This window comes from Leptodactylus fuscus, chromosome 4 (genome assembly GCF_031893055.1).
Source record: "Leptodactylus fuscus isolate aLepFus1 chromosome 4, aLepFus1.hap2, whole genome shotgun sequence".
In the NCBI taxonomy this organism is placed as follows: Eukaryota; Metazoa; Chordata; class Amphibia; order Anura; family Leptodactylidae; genus Leptodactylus; species Leptodactylus fuscus.
In genome coordinates, this window is record NC_134268.1 from 140,727,606 (window position 1) to 140,748,355 (window position 20,750).

Below are 20,750 nucleotides of genomic sequence, written 5' to 3' on the forward strand. Positions count from 1 at the left end.
GACATACCTTTTCACAAGTGTACCCGACCACATTTTATTTAGTTTAATACCATGGTAGTATTGTTCTCGATTCACAGAAATACTAAAAACAAGTCTTATAATGACATTAAAACACTATACTTACTAAAACGTCTTGAATAAAGAACATCTCAGCTCCACTAGCAGAAAGGTGATTAGGAAACAAAATTTTGACTGACGATCCAGGTAAAGTACTAGGTCCAGCATTGTAAACCTGAAATAAAAGGAAACATACACATAAATAGAAAATATTCTTTGCCTAAATGCTACATATGAGTTACATAATAAGATAAGTGGAAGGTTTATGTTACTTTAAACAAGTTAGGCTAAGCTCACTAGCTTCTTTAGGCTAAGGCCCCACATAGTGGGCTGCAGCAAAAAAGCGCTGCAGGAAAAAAAAGCTGCGGCATTGCATTCTGGTTGTTCCTGCAGCGCTTTCCACAGAAAGTCCGCAGAAGTTTCTTTTGCGGACTTTCTGCTTCCATTATACCTATAGAGAAACCTCCAGTATGAAAGAGTACAGAAGACTACACTTTATTGTAGGCAGGATAACAAAAATAAAATATTTCCCAGTTATCAACAAAAGGGTTGTCAATGGGCAATGTATACCCCTGTATGTCTTCTATCAGGGACATATGTAGGGAAGGTTTCCCAACATCTACCTCTGTCACCAAGCTTGAATTTAGCAGGAATAACTTAACATGTTTTAACATTACTTGCAATACATTGATACTTGTCACCAGTTTTTGAAATGTTACCACTGAAGAAACGTGTTATTTTTTAATAATCCACATAACACTAACATACTATTCCTTAACATGCTTTATCATAAATTACAGTAAGAAATAATCCAATGGCAAAGAAAATATATATATATATATATGTTCTTATTACCGTATTTTTCGGACTATAAGATGCACCTAGGTTTTAGAGAAGGAAAATAGGGAAAAAAAATTTGGAAGCAAAAAATGGTAAAATATTTAATATATGGGAGTTGTAGTTTTGCAACAGCTGCAAGGCCACATTGACAGGTGACCCTGCAGCTGTACGGGGACGCATAGAGTGTTTTTTTTTTTTGCTGGGCCAGAAGTACTTTTTAGTTATACCATTTTGGGGACTATCTATTGCTTAGATCACCTTGTATTGAAAAAAAACCCGGTGGTTTATGATATATGATTTTCTACTTTTATATATATATTCTAGGGACAGGAGGTGATTTAGAACTTTTACTTATTTCATTTTTTTATTATATATTTTTAAAGCTTTTTTTTTTTTTTTTTTTTACTATTTTATTCCCCCCCCAGGGGCTTGAGCCTGTGGTCGCTTGATTGCAAGTCCCATAGACGGCAATACAACTGTATTGCCGTCTATGGGACATTCTGTCTATTAGTATTACGGCTGGTCATAGAGACCAGCCGCAATACTAATATAGCAGTGACAGGCCTGGGAGCCTCATTAGGCTCCCGGCTGTCACCCGAACAGGTCGGCTCCTGCAATATCGCCGCGCAGGAGCCGACCTGCAACTTCACAGGTACGGGGCCGGTGGGGACCGGCCCCGGGGGAGAAGGGGCCACCGATACTGACCCGGCATCCGCTGTACTAGAGAGGCGGATGCCGGTGAGAGATAGACGCCAGGACAGGTGCCGGGGCCTGAGACATCGCTGTGCTCCTCTGCCCTGCCTGAAGCCAGCGGCGGGGGGACGGAGGAGCAGAATAGCATCGCCGCTGCTGGCTTCATGCAGGGCAGAGGAGCGCAGCGATGTCTCAGGCCCCGGCGTCTATCCCTTGCCGGCACCCGCCTCTCTATTAGAGCGGATGCCAGGTGCCACATTCGGACTATAAGATGCACCCTTCTTTTCCCCCCAAATTTGGGGGAAAAAAAGTGCGTCTTATAGTCTGAAAAATACGGTAATTCATAAATGATTTTTCAGGAGCCTTCAGGAAGGATACAGATGCTTTATGACTTCTCAAACAACAATCAGCTGTGTTGCAGTCATATGCATTAAGCAGCAGGGGGCCACCACATATGGTTTTGATCCTAGGGGATGTAAAACTTGTCCAGATGCTTAGCATTCCTACCTAACATAATACCAAGGATTCTGGACATTTGTAATGAAATAGCTAATAATGCATCCAACCCCCTGTTTATCAGTATGCTATAAAGATATGTTTAGAGGCCTGTGTTTCCAATGTTGCTCTTTAGAAACGTGGTATGGAAATACGTGAAATTTATCAAACTGCGACAGAGTTTTCCTCTGCAGACTTTCTGCCCCTATTACACTTATACGGAAAAAATGCTGCATATTACAGTATCTGCAAAGTGAATAGAATTCTGGCTAATCCCATCCACACATTGCAGAAAAACTCTGCTGAGGAAAAGCTGAGGAGACGCAAGAGTTTTTGAAAATCGCAGCATGTCAATTATATCTGCGCAACCGCTGGTATTTTCCGTATAGGTGTAATAAGGGCCACCGTTGTGGAAATGCAGTGGAAAAAGCTGCAGTGCACAGTGAATGAGATATTGTTAAATTCATCCACACATTGTGGAGGAAAAAAGAGCCGTGGATTGGCCACATTTTCAAAAAATGCAGCAGGTCTGAGAAAAATACAGCAAAAAAAAAAAATGGCTTGCTAGAATTTATTACCGAAACTACTGATACACGTGTCACAGCCATGAGATGTTGTAAGGAATAACAGGTGTTTAATATGTTGTAAGTTAAACCACATTTTTATGTGGTTTGCAGCATTATGACAAACTAAAATACCACTTATTTTACATCATTCATTAGATACACTAAAGGTCAATGCAAACAGATGCCGGCTGAAGGGCAGCAGCTTTCAAAGAGTTAATGAAAAAAGAATCTATTTATGTCTATATTTTTTCAGACAGAAATGCACCAATTTTCTTTTTTAGCATTCAGACTAGGTTCACAGGACTTTTCTCTACACATTTTTCGGGCAGGTTTGTGGGAATCCGCAGGTAACCGCTTTTTTAAGCGGATCAGGTTTCCGCTCTTCAGGTTCCAAAGCAGACCCAAAGAACAGAAAACTGAATACTAGTATCAACCTAGAGTATCTGTGTAAGGCCGGGGGCCCATGGGCCGGAAACGCAGCGGTTTGAAAGAAATCGCGCCGTTGTACAGTACTTGCAAAGTGGATGGGATTGATGCAAATCCCATGCCCGCCTTGCAGAAAAAATCGCAGCGCGGACACCCTGTGATTTCCAAAAACCGTCACGGTTTTGAAAATCGCAGCATGTCAATTATATCTATGGAAACACCGGCAGCTTTCCCATAGATAGTATTGTAACAGAAAGTCAGTGGAGGAAAACTCTGCGGGAAGAACCGCAATGCGTTCACACCACAGTTATTCCCACTGCTCTTTAGCCATGGGGCCTTAGCCTAAAAAGGCAGACTAGATGAACCATGCGGTCTCTTCTCCTGTCAGTCCTCTCTTCTCCTGTCTATGTTTCTCTATTTCTAAAGCCACCAGGACGTCAAATATTGCCGCAGATTTTGTAAAGGTTGAAACAGTGGGAGACCCCCAGTGATTTCTCTAGGTGTGCTGCCAGAAATATACATTGAATATTGGGTATTTTTGTTGAGGTGGCTTTCAGGAAAACATGGTGTTTAATTTTTCCTCATGGAAAGTCATCATTGTGTCCACCATGTGTGAACACAGCCTTACTAATGTGCAGGAGAGAAAACCGACTTGTGCTGTCGGCCATTTCTGTGGTCATACAAGAGTATGGTAATATTTTTTAAAAAATTTGTTATTGTTTATAGATTTTTTTTTACTGGACATGGATATGTTACTTTTTTATAGCAGTTGTTTGGCACCAGATTTATAGCTTTAAAGACTGAACATATGCTACAATTCCTACATGTTCTTCTAGTGCTGGGAAAAAATTCCTGTGGTCACTACTGTTTGTTAACACAGCATAAACATTGGACATGTTTCCATGCCTGCTCTCTAGACTAAAGTGATGCCAGAATAATAGCTGTTTTCCTTATGGAAGTTGTTTGTGTGCGTATATACATACAGTATACATTTAGACACACATAATGTTTGGTTTATTACACTGTGAAAGACCGCTTCATAAGGAGACAAATGTTTTAACTGAGATAAACAGAATTTATTTTCCTAAACCAATGGATCCCAAACTGCGAATAGCAACCCCTAGTAGGTCGTCAGTGGCGTAACTAGGACTGGCGGGGCCCTGTGGCAAACTTTTGACATGGGGCCCCCTCGACTGATGCTCACTGAAGACCCCGACCAATCCTCCCCCTCCCATTCATTTATTATGCCCCATAGTGGCTCCTGCACACAGTATTATGCCCCATAGTGGCCCCTGCACACAGTATTATGCCCCATAGAGGCCCCTGCACACAGTATTATGCCTCATAGTGGCCCCTGCACACAGTATTATGCCCCATAGTGGCCCCAGTACACAGTATTATGCCCCATAGTGGCCCCTGCACACAGTATTATGCCCCATAGTGGCCCCTACACACAGTATTATGTTCCATAGTGGCCCCTGCACACAGTATTATGCCCCATAGTGGCCCCTGCACACAGTATTATGTCCCATAGTGGTCCCTGCACATAGTATTATGTGCTATTGTGGACACTCATGAACAATTATTATACTCTGAGGTCTTTTCAGACCCCAGAGTATAATAATCAGAGACCCAGGAGGACAAAAACATAAAAAAATCACTGTTACTTACCTATCTCCCGCTCTGCTGCAGTCCTCGGTGGCGTTGGCCTTCTTTAATGACGCCCGGGAAGTCACATGACCCCGGACGTCACATGACTGGGCCCTGCGTCTCGGGTCATGTGACGTCAGGGAGCGTCCAGAAATAGGCCCAAACCTGCCCGGAGTGTGGAAAGCTAAGTAACATGGTTTTAACTGATGAATGTAATAATCTGAACTTGGGTGTAGTAAGGTCAAAAGTAGGCGTGTTGACCTGTTCCATCTGGATAAATTAATGATGTTGCTAGCAGTTGAAGGAAGCCTGACGAAGTGCACTAAGCACGAAACGATCGTCGCTGTTTGTTTCTTTGCATCATTCCATCTTCTGTACCCCGATGGTCAAGGTTTGACCTTTTTTTAAGAGGATGAAATAAAAACGAATGTTTTATGTATCCCGTGGCGGGTGAGTGCCCTGTTTTCTACATTTCACATCGATATGTCACTGCCTGTCTAGGTTTTTTCACAGTGAGCACCACCCTGGGATTTAATTTATTCCATGGTTTTTTGGCTGTTACAGCCGGGAATTTTTGCCAATACTGACACAAGATTGTGAATACAAGCGTTGCCGCAGTAGTGCCGCTGACTACTTTGTTCTTTGTAACATGGTTTTATGTTCTCTTACCTTTCCTGGACCTCCGATCATTATACTTGGGGGTCTGAAAAGACCCCTGAGTATAATAATGATGTCTGTGGGGCCCGCGGTGTCACTTACTGATCCCAGCCACTGCCAGGATCGGTAAGTAAATAGGGCCCGCTGGCAAAGGGGAAGAAAAACCACAGTGGTAGCAGATGTCACCGGGCCCTTAATGTCCCGGGCCCTGTGGCAGCCGCTGCCCCGGTAGTTACGCCACTGGGGGTTGTGTGAAGCCAGCCGGGGATTGCGAGCTATCACTAGCAATTAGGCTGAGCGGCGCTGTTCTAAAGATCAGCAGCCATATTGGTAGCAGAGTACAGATGGGCCCAGGGGAGGTAAAAATAACTGTGTGTCTGATGATGTTACAGTGTTCTTTTCTTGAAACATCACACACCTTGGGAGTTACCGCTGAAGCCTTTGATTGGGTTGTGCTGACATCATAACACTGGGTCCATGCATGATTTGGTCAACACATTCCATCAGAAGTAGCATGAAGAGGACACAGTTTGATCACTGGATGATGCTGGATGCCACAAGGGTGCCCAGATGAGGTAAGGCAAGGTGAGTATAATTGTTTGATATTTTTTCTCACCTTACCCGGGCAGTGCACTAATACTGGGGAAACTCCAGAGTACAATTATTCTATATAACAAAACCCAGGGGATAAGGGCAAAAAGCAAGCTCAAAATTAATCTCATGGGATTCGCCAATCTCCGATAATGAAGCAGTCCAAAGGATTACACTGTGTGGGGCACTGTAGAGCATTATATTGTGTTGCACCACCGTGGAGCATTATACTGTGTGGGGACACTGTGGAGTATTATAACATGTGGGGCCACTGTGAAGTATTATACTGTGTGCCACTACTACGGAGCATTATACTGTGAAGAGCCAATATGGGTTATTATACTCTGAGGGGCTCTGGGGGGCATTATACTGTGAGGAACCACTGTGGAACATTATATTTTGAGGGGTTCATGGGAGCATTATACTGTGTGTGGCCACTCTGCAGCATTATATCGTGAAGGGCCACTGTGGGGCATTTTACTGTGAGGGTCCACTGTGGAGCATATTATACTGTGTGGGGGCCATTGTAGAGCATATTATACCCTGTTGGGGCCATTGTGCACTGTAAACTACCAGATTTACACTAGGCTGTGGACTGACCAGCAACATGGTTTACACTAGATTGTAGAATGACTGACTGCAGAATTTACATTGGACCATAGAATGATTGATTGCAGAATTTACATTAGACTATGGAATGAATGATTGGAGGATTTACACTAGAATGTGGAATGACAGACTGTCGTTTACAATAGACTATGGAATTAGTGAGTAGGATTTACACTAGACAGTGGAATGACTGACAGCGTGATTTACACTAGATTGGGGAATGAGTGATCATAAGATTTACACTAGATTGTGGAATGATTGACTGCAGGATTTACACTAGATTGTGGAATGAATTACCACAGCGTTTACTCTAAACTGTGGAATAAATGACTGTAGTATTTACACTCGAGTGTGGAATGAATGATCTCAGGATCTGCACTAGGCTATGGAATAACTGACCACAGGATTTACACTAAACTGTGGAATAACTGTCTGCAAGATTTACACTAGATTGTGGAATGATTGGCTGCAGGATTTACACTAGATTGAGCAATGAATTACCACAGTGTTTACTCTAAACTGTGGAATGAGTGACAATAAGATTTACACTAGATTGTGGAATGATGGACCTCTGTTTACATCAGATTGTGGAAATTGTGGAACCGTAGGATTTACACTAGACTGTGGAATATGTGACTGTAGGATTTACACTAGATTGTGGAATGAATGATAGCAAGATTTACAATAGACTGTTGAATAACTGGGTTCTGTTGCCCTAGAACTGTACTGTGAGAATATGTGAAGAAGGGCATACAATTATTGGCTATGATGCATAAGAATCAGATGAGAGGCTTGGTCCGGGGTTTGCTCAGGGGCCCATAGAACTCTAGTTATACCACTGTCCAAAAGGTAATATACAGGGTCAATTGGTGCAGACTTACATTCTACAGTTGATAAATTATCACTGCCAGTTTTAAGCTGTTCCATAGATGTCTGGAACAACAGCAAGAGAAAACTTACCCATGATTCACAGTATGTGCAGCTAAAAACAAAAATTCTCTTTCACTGTGCCTGCAACAAATATTACTAAAATAAAAAATAAGGCAGACCTGAAATGTGAAATTAAGAGGCTGGAAATGACACTCCAGATCTTGGAACAGAATGAAGTTGGATGCATCCACTGTATCGCCATACACAAAGGAAGAAGGGGACACAGTTCTGAAAAAAAGAATGAATACTGGATGTATATTGCAGTCACTACTACATGAATAACTTATTAAGTGCATACCTTATACTTATCTTAATATATATATATATATATATATATATATATATATATATATATATATATATAATATATATATATAGTCCTATGAAGAAGTTTGGGCACCCCTATTAATCTTAATCATTTTTAGTTCTAAATATTTTGGTGTTTATAACAGCCATTTCAGTTTGATATATCTAATAACTGATGGACACAGTAATATTTCAGGATTGAAATGAGGTTTATTGTACTAACAGAAAATGTGCAATATGCATTAAACCAGAATTTGACCGGTGCAAAAGTATGGGCACCTCAACAGAAAAGTGACATTAATATTTAGTAGATCCTCCTTTTGCAAAGATAACAGCCTCTAGTCGCTTCCTGTAGCTTTTAATCAGTTCCTGGATCCTGGATAAAGGTATTTTGGACAAACAATTCAAGTTCAGTTAAGTTAGATGGTCGCCGAGCATGGACAGCCCGCTTCAAATCATCCCACAGATGTTCAATGATATTCAGGTCTGGGGACTGGGATGGCCATTCCAGAACATTGTAATTGTTCCTCTGCATGAATGCCTGAGGATTTGGAGCGGTGTTTTGGATCATTGTCTTGCTGAAATATCCATCCCCGGCGTAACTTCAACTTCGTCACTGATTCTTGAACATTATTCTCAAGAATCTGCTGATACTGAGTGGAATCCATGCGACTCTCAACTTTAACAAGATTCCCGATGCCGGCATTGGCCACACAGCCCCAAAGCATGATGGAACCTCCACCAAATTTTACAGTGGGTAGCATGTGTTTTTCTTGGAATGCTGTTTCTTTTTGGACGCCATGCATAACGCCTTTTTTTATAACCAAACAACTCAATTTTTGTTTCCAAAATGAAGCTGCCTTGTCCAAATGTGCTTTTTCATACCTCAGGCAACTCTATTTGTGGCGTACGTGCAGAAACGGCTTCTTTCTCATCACTCTCCCATACAGCTTCTATTTGTGCAAAGGGCGCTGTATAGTTGACCGATGCACAGTGACACCATCTGCAGCAAGATGATGCTGCAGCTCTTTGGAGGTGGTCTGTGGATTGTCCTTGACTGTTCTCACCATTCTTCTTCTCTGCCTTTCTGATATTTTTCTTGGCCTGCCACTTCTGGGCTTAACAAGAACTGTCCCTGTGGTCTTCCATTTCCTTACTATGTTCCTCACAGTGGAAACTGACAGGTTAAATCTCTGAGACAACTTTTTGTATCCTTCCCCTGAACAAATATGTTGAACAATCTTTGTTTTCAGATCATTTGAGAGTTGTTTTGAGTAGCCCATGATGCCACTCTTCAGAGGAGATTCAAATAGGAGATCAACTTTCAATTGGCCACCTTAAATACCTTTTCTTATGATTGGATACATCTGGCTATGAAGTTCAAAGCTCACTGAGGTTACAAAACCAATTTTGTGCTTCAGTAAGTCAGTAAAAAGTAGTTAGCGGAATTCAAATCAATAAAATGATAAGGGTGCCCATACTTTTGCACCGGTCAAATTTTGGTTTAATGCATATTGCACATTTTCTGTTAGTACAATAAACCTCATTTCAATCCTGAAATATTACTGTGTCCATCAGTTATTAGATATATCAAACTGAAATGGCTGTTGCAAACACCAAAATATTTAGAACAAAAAATGATTAAGATTAATAGGAGTGCCCAAACTTTTTCATAGGACTGTATATACTCATCAGTGGCCCATTATGTTCTGCAAATACCCTTACCAACTTATAGAAGCTCATATATAGAGCTTGATGAACCGTTTCATCACAAACCAAGTCAACCCAAATATTCCAGTTTTTTTAATTTCTAAATAAACCGAATAAATGGCAATTCAACTCAAACTAAAATGACCACCACCACATGTATGGCACAGTAAAAAAACAGAAGAGACACATACAGCTGGACACTATACAGTGCTGATGTGATATAGAGTGTATAAGGTTGTGTGGGTTAGAACACGAGTCACTTCAGTGATGGTGGAAGTAGGGGATGGATGTGTTATTCATCACTGCATGATACAGAGCACTGAGTGTTGCAAAGCTTGCAATATAGCTAGTAGTAGATGAATTAGAACACAGTTTAGTTAGATTTAATCAATTACAGGCAGATTAGTGATAAAAATTATAGATAGGCGCAGGGGCGTAACTAGCAAAGACTGGGCCCCCAGCAAACTTTTGACTTGGAGCTCTCCCCACAGCATATTTTCCGCTTTCTTGGGCCCCACACAGTATAGCGCCCCATTTACACACACTATAATGTCCCAAAGTGGCCTCCACACAGTATAATGTGCCATAGCGGCCCCTCCACAAAATATAGTGTCTCATAGCGTTCCTTTCCACACAGTATAACATCCCATAGGAGCTCCTTCACACACTATAATGTCCCATAGAAGCTCCTCCACACAGTATAATGTCTCACAGTGGCCCCTGAACACAGTATTATGTCCAATAGTGGCCCCTCCACACAATATAAAATTCCCACAGTGGCCCCTGCACATGGTATTATGTCCCACAGTGGACCACCCAAAAACTATTATTATACTCTGCGGTCTTTTCAGGACCATGAGCAGGAGTGGGGATCAGTAAGTAAACAGGTAATGGCCTATTGAAAAAAAAAAAAAAAAAAAGGATTAGTGGCCCACTGTGGCAACTGCTATGACTGCTACTCCTGTACCTAAACCACTGGATAGATAATCTGTGCAGTGTGAGCCTGACTGCAGCAGTAATACACACAGAACAAAGGACAGTTAACCCTTGCATCACCAATAACCTAATTTTGCCTAAATCTGTGTTGCAATAGAGCTTTTTTTAATCTATATGTCACGGAGCGAAGGTATACGTCTTCCTCCGGAAGGTCTTTTGAATCAACACGGACGCAAGAGGTCGGGAGACAACAGCAATTTATTGTAATCCACAAAGTTAGTAGCCGGCGGCGGTCACATCAACCGTAATAACAATAAGTCCACAGAAGTCACAACTCAATGATAGCTTTGGTTCCTTGGTCCTGTAACTAAATCCTGGCTCTCTTCAGAGCTGTTCACAGGCCTGCTAACACATACTAACTGCTAGCTACATCTATATACTAAACTGTTACTTCCTATATCTGGGGGTGGGAAGGGCTGAGTCACAGATCCTTCCCCCCTCACCTATACCAAGGAGAGCAGACTCCCTGTCTCCTGTGGACAATGCACCGTCCAACATCTTCTTGGAGACACCGATCAGATTATCTCCACCCATTGTCCTCACTAGTTAGAGGTATTTGCATACAATGTGCTAACACACTAGACCCTAATCAGCCAACTACACATTGATGTATACAACAGGTTAGAGAATACATTCCACATGAAATATATATTACACATTGCCTATAGTATAGACTCTAACCATCCCGTGACACTATACATAGATTGTTTAACAATTTTTAATCTTTTTTAAGAGTTTTTTTTTGACAAGAGATTAAATGTTTTTTTTAAATACATACAGAATGCTGATTCTGCCTGGACTAATCTGAAAAAAAATCTCCATTATTTAAGGGTTTGGGTTATTTTGCTCATCCAATGCACAATGTGACGAAGCCTGCAAATCTAAAAAGCAGGGTTTTTTTGTTCTTCACTCAATAGATAGTCTTGCAGTCTTTGCTAATCTGAAAAAAATCTTTGCAGTAAAACACTTTTTTAATATGAGGAAAGGAAAGGTGAAAAGAAAAAATATGCAGATGAGTTCTGCTGCATCAGTGTTTTCTTCCAAGGGAAGTCCACGATGCAGGTGACTGCTAAAACGAAACATCTGCCTAAGGAAAGGGATACGGGACATCACAATGCGGCATGGACTTCCACCAGAAGAAAATACAGAAGCAGTAGGACTGGACCATGCTGAGAGCACCCCGGAGCACCGAGGAAATGTGAGTATGCCTTCCCTGGCCTCAAATTAAAAAGTGGTTATCCTGGACAACCCCTTTAAGGGGGAGCCATACTGCCACAGCTACCACCACTTCCACCACTCAGACAGACATGTCCTGCAGCCTGGTCCATCACATTCCAGCTTCCAGCTTTTGCAGGGTCAGCACTGATGTTACTACTTTTATGATGAAATACTGTGCATCACGCTAAATGTTAAACATTCATATTAACACTAAATAAATACATGTCTTTTATTCTTATAGGAAACACTTATGAACTCAGCATCAAAGATAATTGTAATATATCCTGTTTTTACAACCTGAGAACTGAGGCTGGATGAAAGCTGGTGCCGGAAAGTTTGATATATAAACATGAAAAAAATGTGATTTTCCACTGAGATGGAAAGTGTACACTTCCTTTTATTAGCGTAAGATGCCAGGTTGTCCCTTACCCTGTTACAGATGAGTCCACTTCATGCTTCAGGGGCACCGCCAGAATGAGGGTGTTGTCATGTAAAGATTCTGCTCGTTCAATGTTTCCACTGGGAAGCATAAAAACATATTTAATGTCACTATGTTTTTCTGTAACAAGTACAATACACTACCATATATGCTATCTATCTATCTATCTATCTATCTATCTATCTATCTATCTATCCATCTATCTCTCTAAAGAAATAAGTAATCAGCATTCTATGAGGGAATGTGTTGGATGCACCAAATAAATTTTAAAAAAAACAATTACAGCACTATAAGTTTAGTTTTATAGCCAGCATCAATGCAACATTTCAGTTCTACAATGGCTCAATCAAGTTCCATTGTGAAACTTAAACAATGCACTGATATGGGCTAATAACCATTACTTGCTTTTCTCTGGAATTTCAATGGAATGCTGCAACTTCTTCTCTATTATTTATTTATTATGCTTACTTATACAGTATAGCGCCATCATATTCCACAGCGCTTTACAGATATTGTCAGTCACTGTCCCATATAGGGCTCACAATCTACATTCCCTATCAGTATGTCTTTCTTTTTGGTGTGTGGGAGGAAACCGGAGTACCCAGAGGAAACCCATTTATTTAGTGCATTTCTATATACAGTAAAGTACAAAAGTAATATTAGCTGTGTGAAAATGTTACAAAGTATGAATGCTTTCAAAAATACAATGGTGTTAATAGTTTTTTTTTTTCAATTATGAACATTTTATTGAAAAAGTGAACAAACAAAATATAAATAAAAATAATATCAATAATTAGGTGAAGAAACAGAGAGATTTGACCAAGTCTACATCTACACAAGATCTGTGGTTAGTTCTCAAAGTTGTATGAAACAACCTCCTGCCGAGTTCCTTCAAACACTCTGTGTAAGTGTTCCTAGAAGAATTCATATTGTTGTAAATGTAAAGGATGGTCACACCAAATGTCACCAGAGTTAACAAGTACAATGACATGCTTCATCTAGACTCTGTCACCTTCAGTTTTTTGTTTATCCAAATTCATTTAGCCATTCCAAAGATATAAGCTCTTTAGTGCTATGGTATAATAGTCAGAAGACACTTTGATTTTTTGGTTGTGTCGAGGGGGTCTCTATGTTGTATGTTACCACCAACTTGGCTACTATACCCTTATTTGCATCAGCGCTAAAATGACTTACATCTTTGGAATGGCTGAACAGGCTTTTCAGCTACGGGACAAGTCTAAAAAAATTTAAAAAGAAAAACAAATGGAGAGCTTAATAACTGTCGGGGGCATGGACTGTGGATGGGAGTGATAGGAAGCTTCTGTGTATAGACATGTTGTGACCAAGTCTTCAGGGCAGTCTTAGTACAGACAGGAAAGGGAAATGATGCTTAAGGCCGGGGCCCCACAAGGCGTACATGCAGCAGTTTGGCTGCTGAGGAAACACTGTGGAAAAAAAGCACAGTGTTTTACAGACCCTGCAAAGTGGAAGGGATTCTAGCGAATCCCATCTACTTATTGCAGGAAAATATGTGGTTTTGGAATTTGCAGCATGTCAATTATACCTACAGAAATGCTGGCATTTTCCCTATAGGTATAATTGAAGCAGACAGTCTGCAGAGGAAACCTACATGTGCAAACAAACATACTGTAAAGATGGACAGATGTAGAAGACTTAACTTGAACTTCTGCAGTTGGCCAAAACTGCTGCAGTGTGATATTTCATCACAGAAGACAACAAAAAACAATGAAAAGGTTTTTACAATGACTTATTGTTGTCTTCTGTGAAAAGATATCACTTTGCAGCAGTTTAACAAATTATCTCTGGGGCCCCACGTTGCCAAAACACAGTGATTCGGCTGCAACGTTTTACAGTACCTGCAATCCTATCCACACATTGCAGAAACATATCCACAGAAGAAATGCAGCAATTTCGTTTTTGTAAATTGAAGCATGTTAATTATAGCTAAAGAAATGCTGAGGTTTTCCGTACGGGTATAACAGGGACAGAAAGTCAGTAGTGGAAAACTCTATGGACTTTATGTGAAAAGTGTTACAGAAAAAAAAAAGCAATATGTTTCCGCCACTGTCTATTCAGCAGAGCTTTTTGGTTGCGGCTTGCTACGTGGGTCTTAGCCTAAAGCAGTTCAGCTTAATTCTCCTTCATCAGTCTATCTATCTTTACAGTATTTGTGTGTGTTTATATATACACACAAATATATTATATTACTACATACAGTATAATATAGTAATAGTATATTATATATTTACATACAGTGTAAACATAGACAGACAGGTTAACCTTAAAAATTGCTTAAACTGCAGCAGTGTAATGAGTTATCAAAGAAGTCAACAAAAAACAATGAAAATAATATTTTATCAAAGAAGTCATTGCAGTTTAACCATTTGCAGAAGTTCAGGTTAACTCTGCTACATCTGTATATAACACTGAGTGAAAATCTGTGACATATGTAAAAAGATACAAGAATATAGAGGGGGATTTACAAAAATGCACATGCTTTATTCAGTATATGATTTCTTAAAGCCTATATACAATTACAATTTCTACTGAACAAATTAAGAGGGTCTGTCAGCAGTCTTGACTCAAAACTGCTGACAGAGCTAGACAGGTAAGACTGAGGCAGGGTAAACATACCTAGGTTAATGAATGACTAAGGAAAACAAATTTTTAACCCCCTTCACATTAAGATTGCAAGTGTCACAAGATGGTTGCCTTGGCATGCAGTTTCTCAGGGTATCTGCCATGAACACTCTGTGACCCGCCTCTCTCTTCTGACTGATGGCTCTAGCTGTCTCCTGGTTGGACACTAGAGCTGACACTCAGAACAGAGGGCAGGAATTGAGGAGAATTCTGTTTAGAGACAACACAAGTCTTTATAATAAGGGGTTGCCCGGTACAGCCTTGCGTGGTGGGAGGAGGATTAGAACATGTTTTCCTGGATCACTTTCTTTCAGAAAAGCCAAGAGAAGATATTTTCCACAGCACAAATAATCAGAATAACAAAGCAGAACTGATGTACAGTAGCTATTAATCATCAATGCACAAAAAAACTGGATATTGTGATTTAATTTACCTTTGGGCGGTGACCAGGAACTGAAGAATATCATCTTCTCCAGATAAGTGGCTAGTATCAAAGATCACACTGAAGTCGTACTATCGTAGAGGGAACAAATTTAAAATTTACATTAGATCAAATCTTTATTTTAAATGCTTAAACTATAATTAAACTTTTGAGCAACTTTAGATTTTCTGGCAGCAATTTTGGCATTTATAAATTTTGTAATATACTTTATTAACAAATGTGTCTCCTTTGTGTGAAATCCTTCATTTCTTTATTCTTCCCCTTGTTTCTCTTTTAAGAGGTGTCCCCTGATTTTCACCGTGTACGGTGTATGCACTTGTGTGTAATGAAGAGAAAATTAGGGTGGGAGAGGGCTCGTTCACATCTGCGCCTGGGACACCATTCTTCAGGTTTCCGTTTCCTGCACAAAATAGGGCAGGAGACGGAAACCTGCCGGCATCTTTCAAACCCATTCATTTGAATGGGGTTGAAAAGAGTCCGGCCATGAGCACCGGTGAGCGTTTTATGCTGTCCGTGGTGAAACAGTTTTTTTAAACTGGACGCAGTGTGGGACATGCAGTACTCTGTGTCCGGTTTAAAAAAAACTGATTCGCCGCGGAGAGTATAAAACGCTCACCGGCGCTCACGGCCGGACTGAGCATGACAGGTTTATGCAGAAGAAGGAAACCTGATAACTGAGTCCAGACGCTGGTGTGAACCCAGCGTAAACTTTTATTTCTCGGGCATTACAACACACAGAAACTGCATCTGGTGTTGTATGAAAGGGGAAGATTCTCATTCTCATCAGTGGGTGCAATAAGTATTGAACACAACATCAATTTTCAAGTGCGTCAGAAAGCAATCCTGCCACTAGGTGAAAAATAATATCAACTGGTTCAACTGATGGCCTATATAAAGAAGTATCATTACAAGACACATTTCATGATGGGTAAAATCAGTGATCTGTATCAAGTCCTTCACAACCTTATACTGATGGACTTGGTTGCAGAAGAATTTCTAAACTACTGAAGGTTCCAGGGAGCACTGTTGTGCCATAATTCAGAAATGGAGAGAACATCATTTCACCATAAACCGCTGACGACCAGGCACTCCTGCAAGACATGTTCAATACTTATTTCAGCCACTCTATATATCCGAATCCTGTCTGTATTTTCAACCTGTGAAATCCCTAGAAATAGTACACCAGAGGCAACATATATACTTCATAACACACACAAGCCTGTACACAGCAAGAAGCAGAGTACAGTTGAGAATAGGAAAGTCAAAGAAAAAAAATAAGGAAGTTCAGGATTTCACAGAATGGAGCCAAAATAAATTAATGAAATATATTACATTATTTATTAATGACAAAAATGCTACAAAAAATAAAAGGTGTTTGAAAGTTTAACATTTCTCCAAAAAACAAACAAAAAAACTGTTTTGTGCCATTCTTCTATTATCACTCCATTAAATTTATGAATAAATTGACAATTGGATGTTACTAGAGATGAGCGAGTAGTACTCGATCGAGTAAGTGTTCGATTGAATACTACGGTATTCGAAATACTCGTACTCGATCGAATACTACTAGCTGTTCGAAGTTAAGATTCGATGCAGAACCAGCGTTGATTGGCAGAATGCTATACATTGCCAATCAACGCTGGTTCTTCTCTTACCTTTAGAAGTCTTCTCCCTGCGCAGCGTCCCCGCGTCCTCTTCCGGCTCTGCATTTACTCTGCTTAGGCATCGGGCCTGGACAGAGCCGACTGCGCATGTCCGCGCGGGCATGCGCAGTCGGCTCTGCCTAGGCCCGATGTCTAGCAGAGTGAATTCAAGGCCGGATGAGGACGTGGGGACGCTGCGCAGGGAGAAAAATCCAGCCCGACCCTCACTCATGGACTTGGTAAGTAGAATTTTGCGTACCCCTGAAACGAGCATTTCCCCCCCCATAGACTATAATGGGGTTCGAAACCCGTTCGAATAGTCGAACAGTGTGCGGCTGTTCGAATCGGATTTCGAACCTCGAACATTTTAGTGTTCGCTCAACTCTAGATGTTACCAAATACAAACAAAAAGAGACTCAAAGAGTCCAATAGATCAAGACATTCAACATATAATAATATAAAAAATATATTTTATTAATGAAAATATCTAAAAGTACACAAATACAGAAAGTTCACACATAGAGACTAATAATGAATACTGTACCAAACAGGGCCACCCAAGGGGGGAGCCTATAGCCCAGATCACCATATGAGACTAACAAGCAAACAGCGTCAATTTCCTTCATATATTGTCGCAGCACAAGTGTGCAAGACAAAGAAGGAATTTGAATCCAAAAAACCCATTCAAACATAGAGGCAGCTGAGTGAAATGTAGTAAGATAGAGTATCTACCCAAACATGTGTACGTGACAATGTCACAGAGCAGTCATATATGGAGGAGGTTCAAAGATGTTTTGGGATTGTTTTGCTTCCTCTGGCACCAGGTGTCTTGACTGTGTGCAAGGTATCATGAAATCTGAAGATTACGAAAGGATTTTGGGTTGCAATCGAGGTGATGTAGGCAATGTAGTATTTGCAGTGTTGTTTTTAACAAATATATTACATTATTTTCCTGAACTAGGAATATTGCCATACAGTAATAAGCCATTAAAAGGAGCTAATGTGTAAAGCATATATCTGCTGACACGTGCATGTTCATTCATTAGAGAGACCAAAAAAACAGACCACTCCCTTAACAAAATAATAAAATCTGTCAAGACTCCAGAGTTTCTATGTGATCCCAAGCCAAACTGATAACCTCAAGTTACTATACAGAATTTAAATAGAATCCATTCAGCAGCCTATATTAGTAAAATATGTACTGCTCAGTTCCAGAAAAACTAAGCTCACCCAACTACTAATAAACAATCTGGTATTAAACAGACGTACCATCACATGGAAGTAAGCCACTACAACTATACTGTTCAACAATGACATTTCAATACTACAAAGATGAAGGAAAAGTTCTGCAATTACGGAGTTCAAAAGATTACTAGACATGTTAATGATATGAAAATGGTAAAAAATAGAAACAAAATATTAATGTTATATAATATTTTTATAACTTTGTGCATTCTATAAAAAAATTTAATAAACAGACAAAAAAAATAAACAAAATATTTAAAACATCTTGTTTTATTGAATATTGCTTATGAGCACCACACACATAAATACGCACACTTGCAAGCCTTGGCATGCTCTCCATGAGGGGATTAATAGTTGAAAGCACTTGGACATGTAAATCATGAAGATTGGCTGCTGGCAGCTTCCCTTTGCATTTGCTAACCAATGTCGCTCCAGATGGGCTCAATGGGAGACAAGTCCGGAGATTCTGCATGCCATGGTAGAATGTTTAGGCCACATTTAGAACAACATGCAGACTGGCATTGTCCTGTTTCAAAATGGCTTCTGGGATACTTTGGAGAAATGTCTTTATCACTGGTTCCAAGAACAAGTCAATGTAATGCTGAGCTGTTAGGGTCCATTCACACGGAGTAAATGCACAATTTGGCACAATACACGTGTACATAATGCACGTGTAAAAATAAGACTCCCATTGACTTCAATGACATTTTTTTACATGTGTAAAAAAAACACGACACGTTTTTTGGCGCGTTTTTTACACGTGTAAAACATGAACATGTAATTGAAGTCAATGGGAGTCTTATTTTTACACGTGTATTCTTTACACGTGTATTGCGCCAAAATGAGCGCGCATTTACTCCATGTGAATGGACCCTTAGTGTTCCTGAAATGAAGACTACAGGTGTTTTTCCCACACCATAACCCTGGGAGTATGGCATTGCCCGCATAGTCTATAGAAAAAATTCTAGCTACCACTGAATCAAAGACAAAAGTGGTACTCATCAGTGAAGAGGACAGAATTCCATTCTAGCCTCGATTTTCGTCATGCTGTGCACCATGACAGTTTTTCAGAGTGAAGGAGTTGTGTTAATGTGATACCTATAGCTGATTGACTGGGTCACAGCTTAATGTCGTGCAAACGCCTATTGAAGATTTTTGTCACCACTGTTTGCCGAATTTGGCTTGGAATGTGACATTCAAATTTATTTTCGGTATAGAATGGATCTCTACGTGCATTTTTCCAGTCAGTCTCTGCGCACCATTACGTCATGCAATGATCTGCTAGTATCAGTCCAGAAAAGCACTGAAGAGCACGCTGTGGACCATTGGAAGACCAGAAGAAGTTAATATAAATATCTGTTATTTTTACTCCACTCACCTGGGCAGCCTTCTATTGGAGAGGGCACCTGTGACACGCACAGATATTACGTAACACTGTATAAGGGTCCATTCACACGGAGGAAAATGGTGAAGAATTTGGTGTGGAATTTTTTCACGCTGAAAATTCGGCTAGTGGAAAAAAAGCTAGCAGAACCCATTGAAATCAATGGGAGGCTTTTTTTCAGCGTTGAAAATTCTACACCAAATTCCTCACCATTTTCCTCCGTGTGAATGGATCCTTAGCCCTGTCCACAGGCAACAAAGATGAGTGATGATTTCTGTTGGCTATGATGTATAAAGGTTGGGAAACCATTATCATAGTGCTGCAGGGCCATGGTCGTGGTTGCAACCCCTTGAGACTATCATTGTTACACTAATAGTCCACTACGAGAACACCAAAGTTAATATCACTCTCCTTTTTTACTTTCTTAGATACCTAATACAGTTTTAATTGCTATTACATTTTTTTCTAACTACTTTCTGTTGCCAAACCAGGGTGGGTCCCAAAGTAAGAAGTGTCTTAGAGAATATAAAAAAAACTGTTTAAGGCCGGGGCCCCACGGACCAGAAACGTCGCGATTTGCCTGCAGCGGAGACGCTGCGGGAAAAATTGCGGCGTTGTACAGTGCAGGCAAAGTGGATGGGATTCATGCGAATCCCATGCCCACTTTGCGGAAAAGATCGCAGTACGGACACGCTGCGATTTGCAAATCCGTTGCGGCTTTCCAAATCGCAGCATGTTAATTATATCTACGGAAACGCAGCCGGCTTTCCCGTAGATATAATATTAAGAGAAAGTCCACAGAGGAAAACTCTGTGAACTTTCTTCCCGCAGCGCTTTAGTGCTGCGGATACGGCCCGTGGGGCCTTAGCCTCATGGACATACTGCTGTCATGTCAAGGTTATTTGGAGTGTAGAAAATTATTTCTATGGCAGAAAATTATTTCATACTCAAGAAAATTTGGAAGTAATGTGAAATGATATGATGATTTTTTTTTTTTTTATTACTGGTTGGTTACTCACAGTTTTCCCCCCAAAATTAACAAAATAATGCTTTTTCTCCAGCTCTAGCACATAATGCTAAGTCGTTCCACTCTGTAGAAAAGCTGCATCTAGGGCTTCATAAGTGTATAAATTTATTAATATGGATAAACCTAATTATAAGGCTGCATTCACACGGAGTAAACGCTGGCGTT

The 20,750-nt window shown here is 40.4% G+C and overlaps 1 protein-coding gene across 1 annotated transcript in view; it reads right to left on the reverse strand.

Annotated features, from left to right (window-relative positions):
* ITGA9 (integrin subunit alpha 9) overlaps positions 1-20,750 on the reverse strand; it is a 306,868-nt gene that overhangs the window by 55,013 nt on the left and 231,105 nt on the right. Inside the window, exons 20-23 of the mRNA XM_075271089.1 lie at positions 15,278-15,357; positions 12,174-12,263; positions 7,634-7,742; positions 125-232 (exon numbers count right to left, since the gene is read on the reverse strand). Of these exons, the coding sequence (XP_075127190.1) occupies positions 125-232; positions 7,634-7,742; positions 12,174-12,263; positions 15,278-15,357 (387 nt within the window). The remainder of the gene's footprint in view (positions 1-124; positions 233-7,633; positions 7,743-12,173; positions 12,264-15,277; positions 15,358-20,750) is intronic.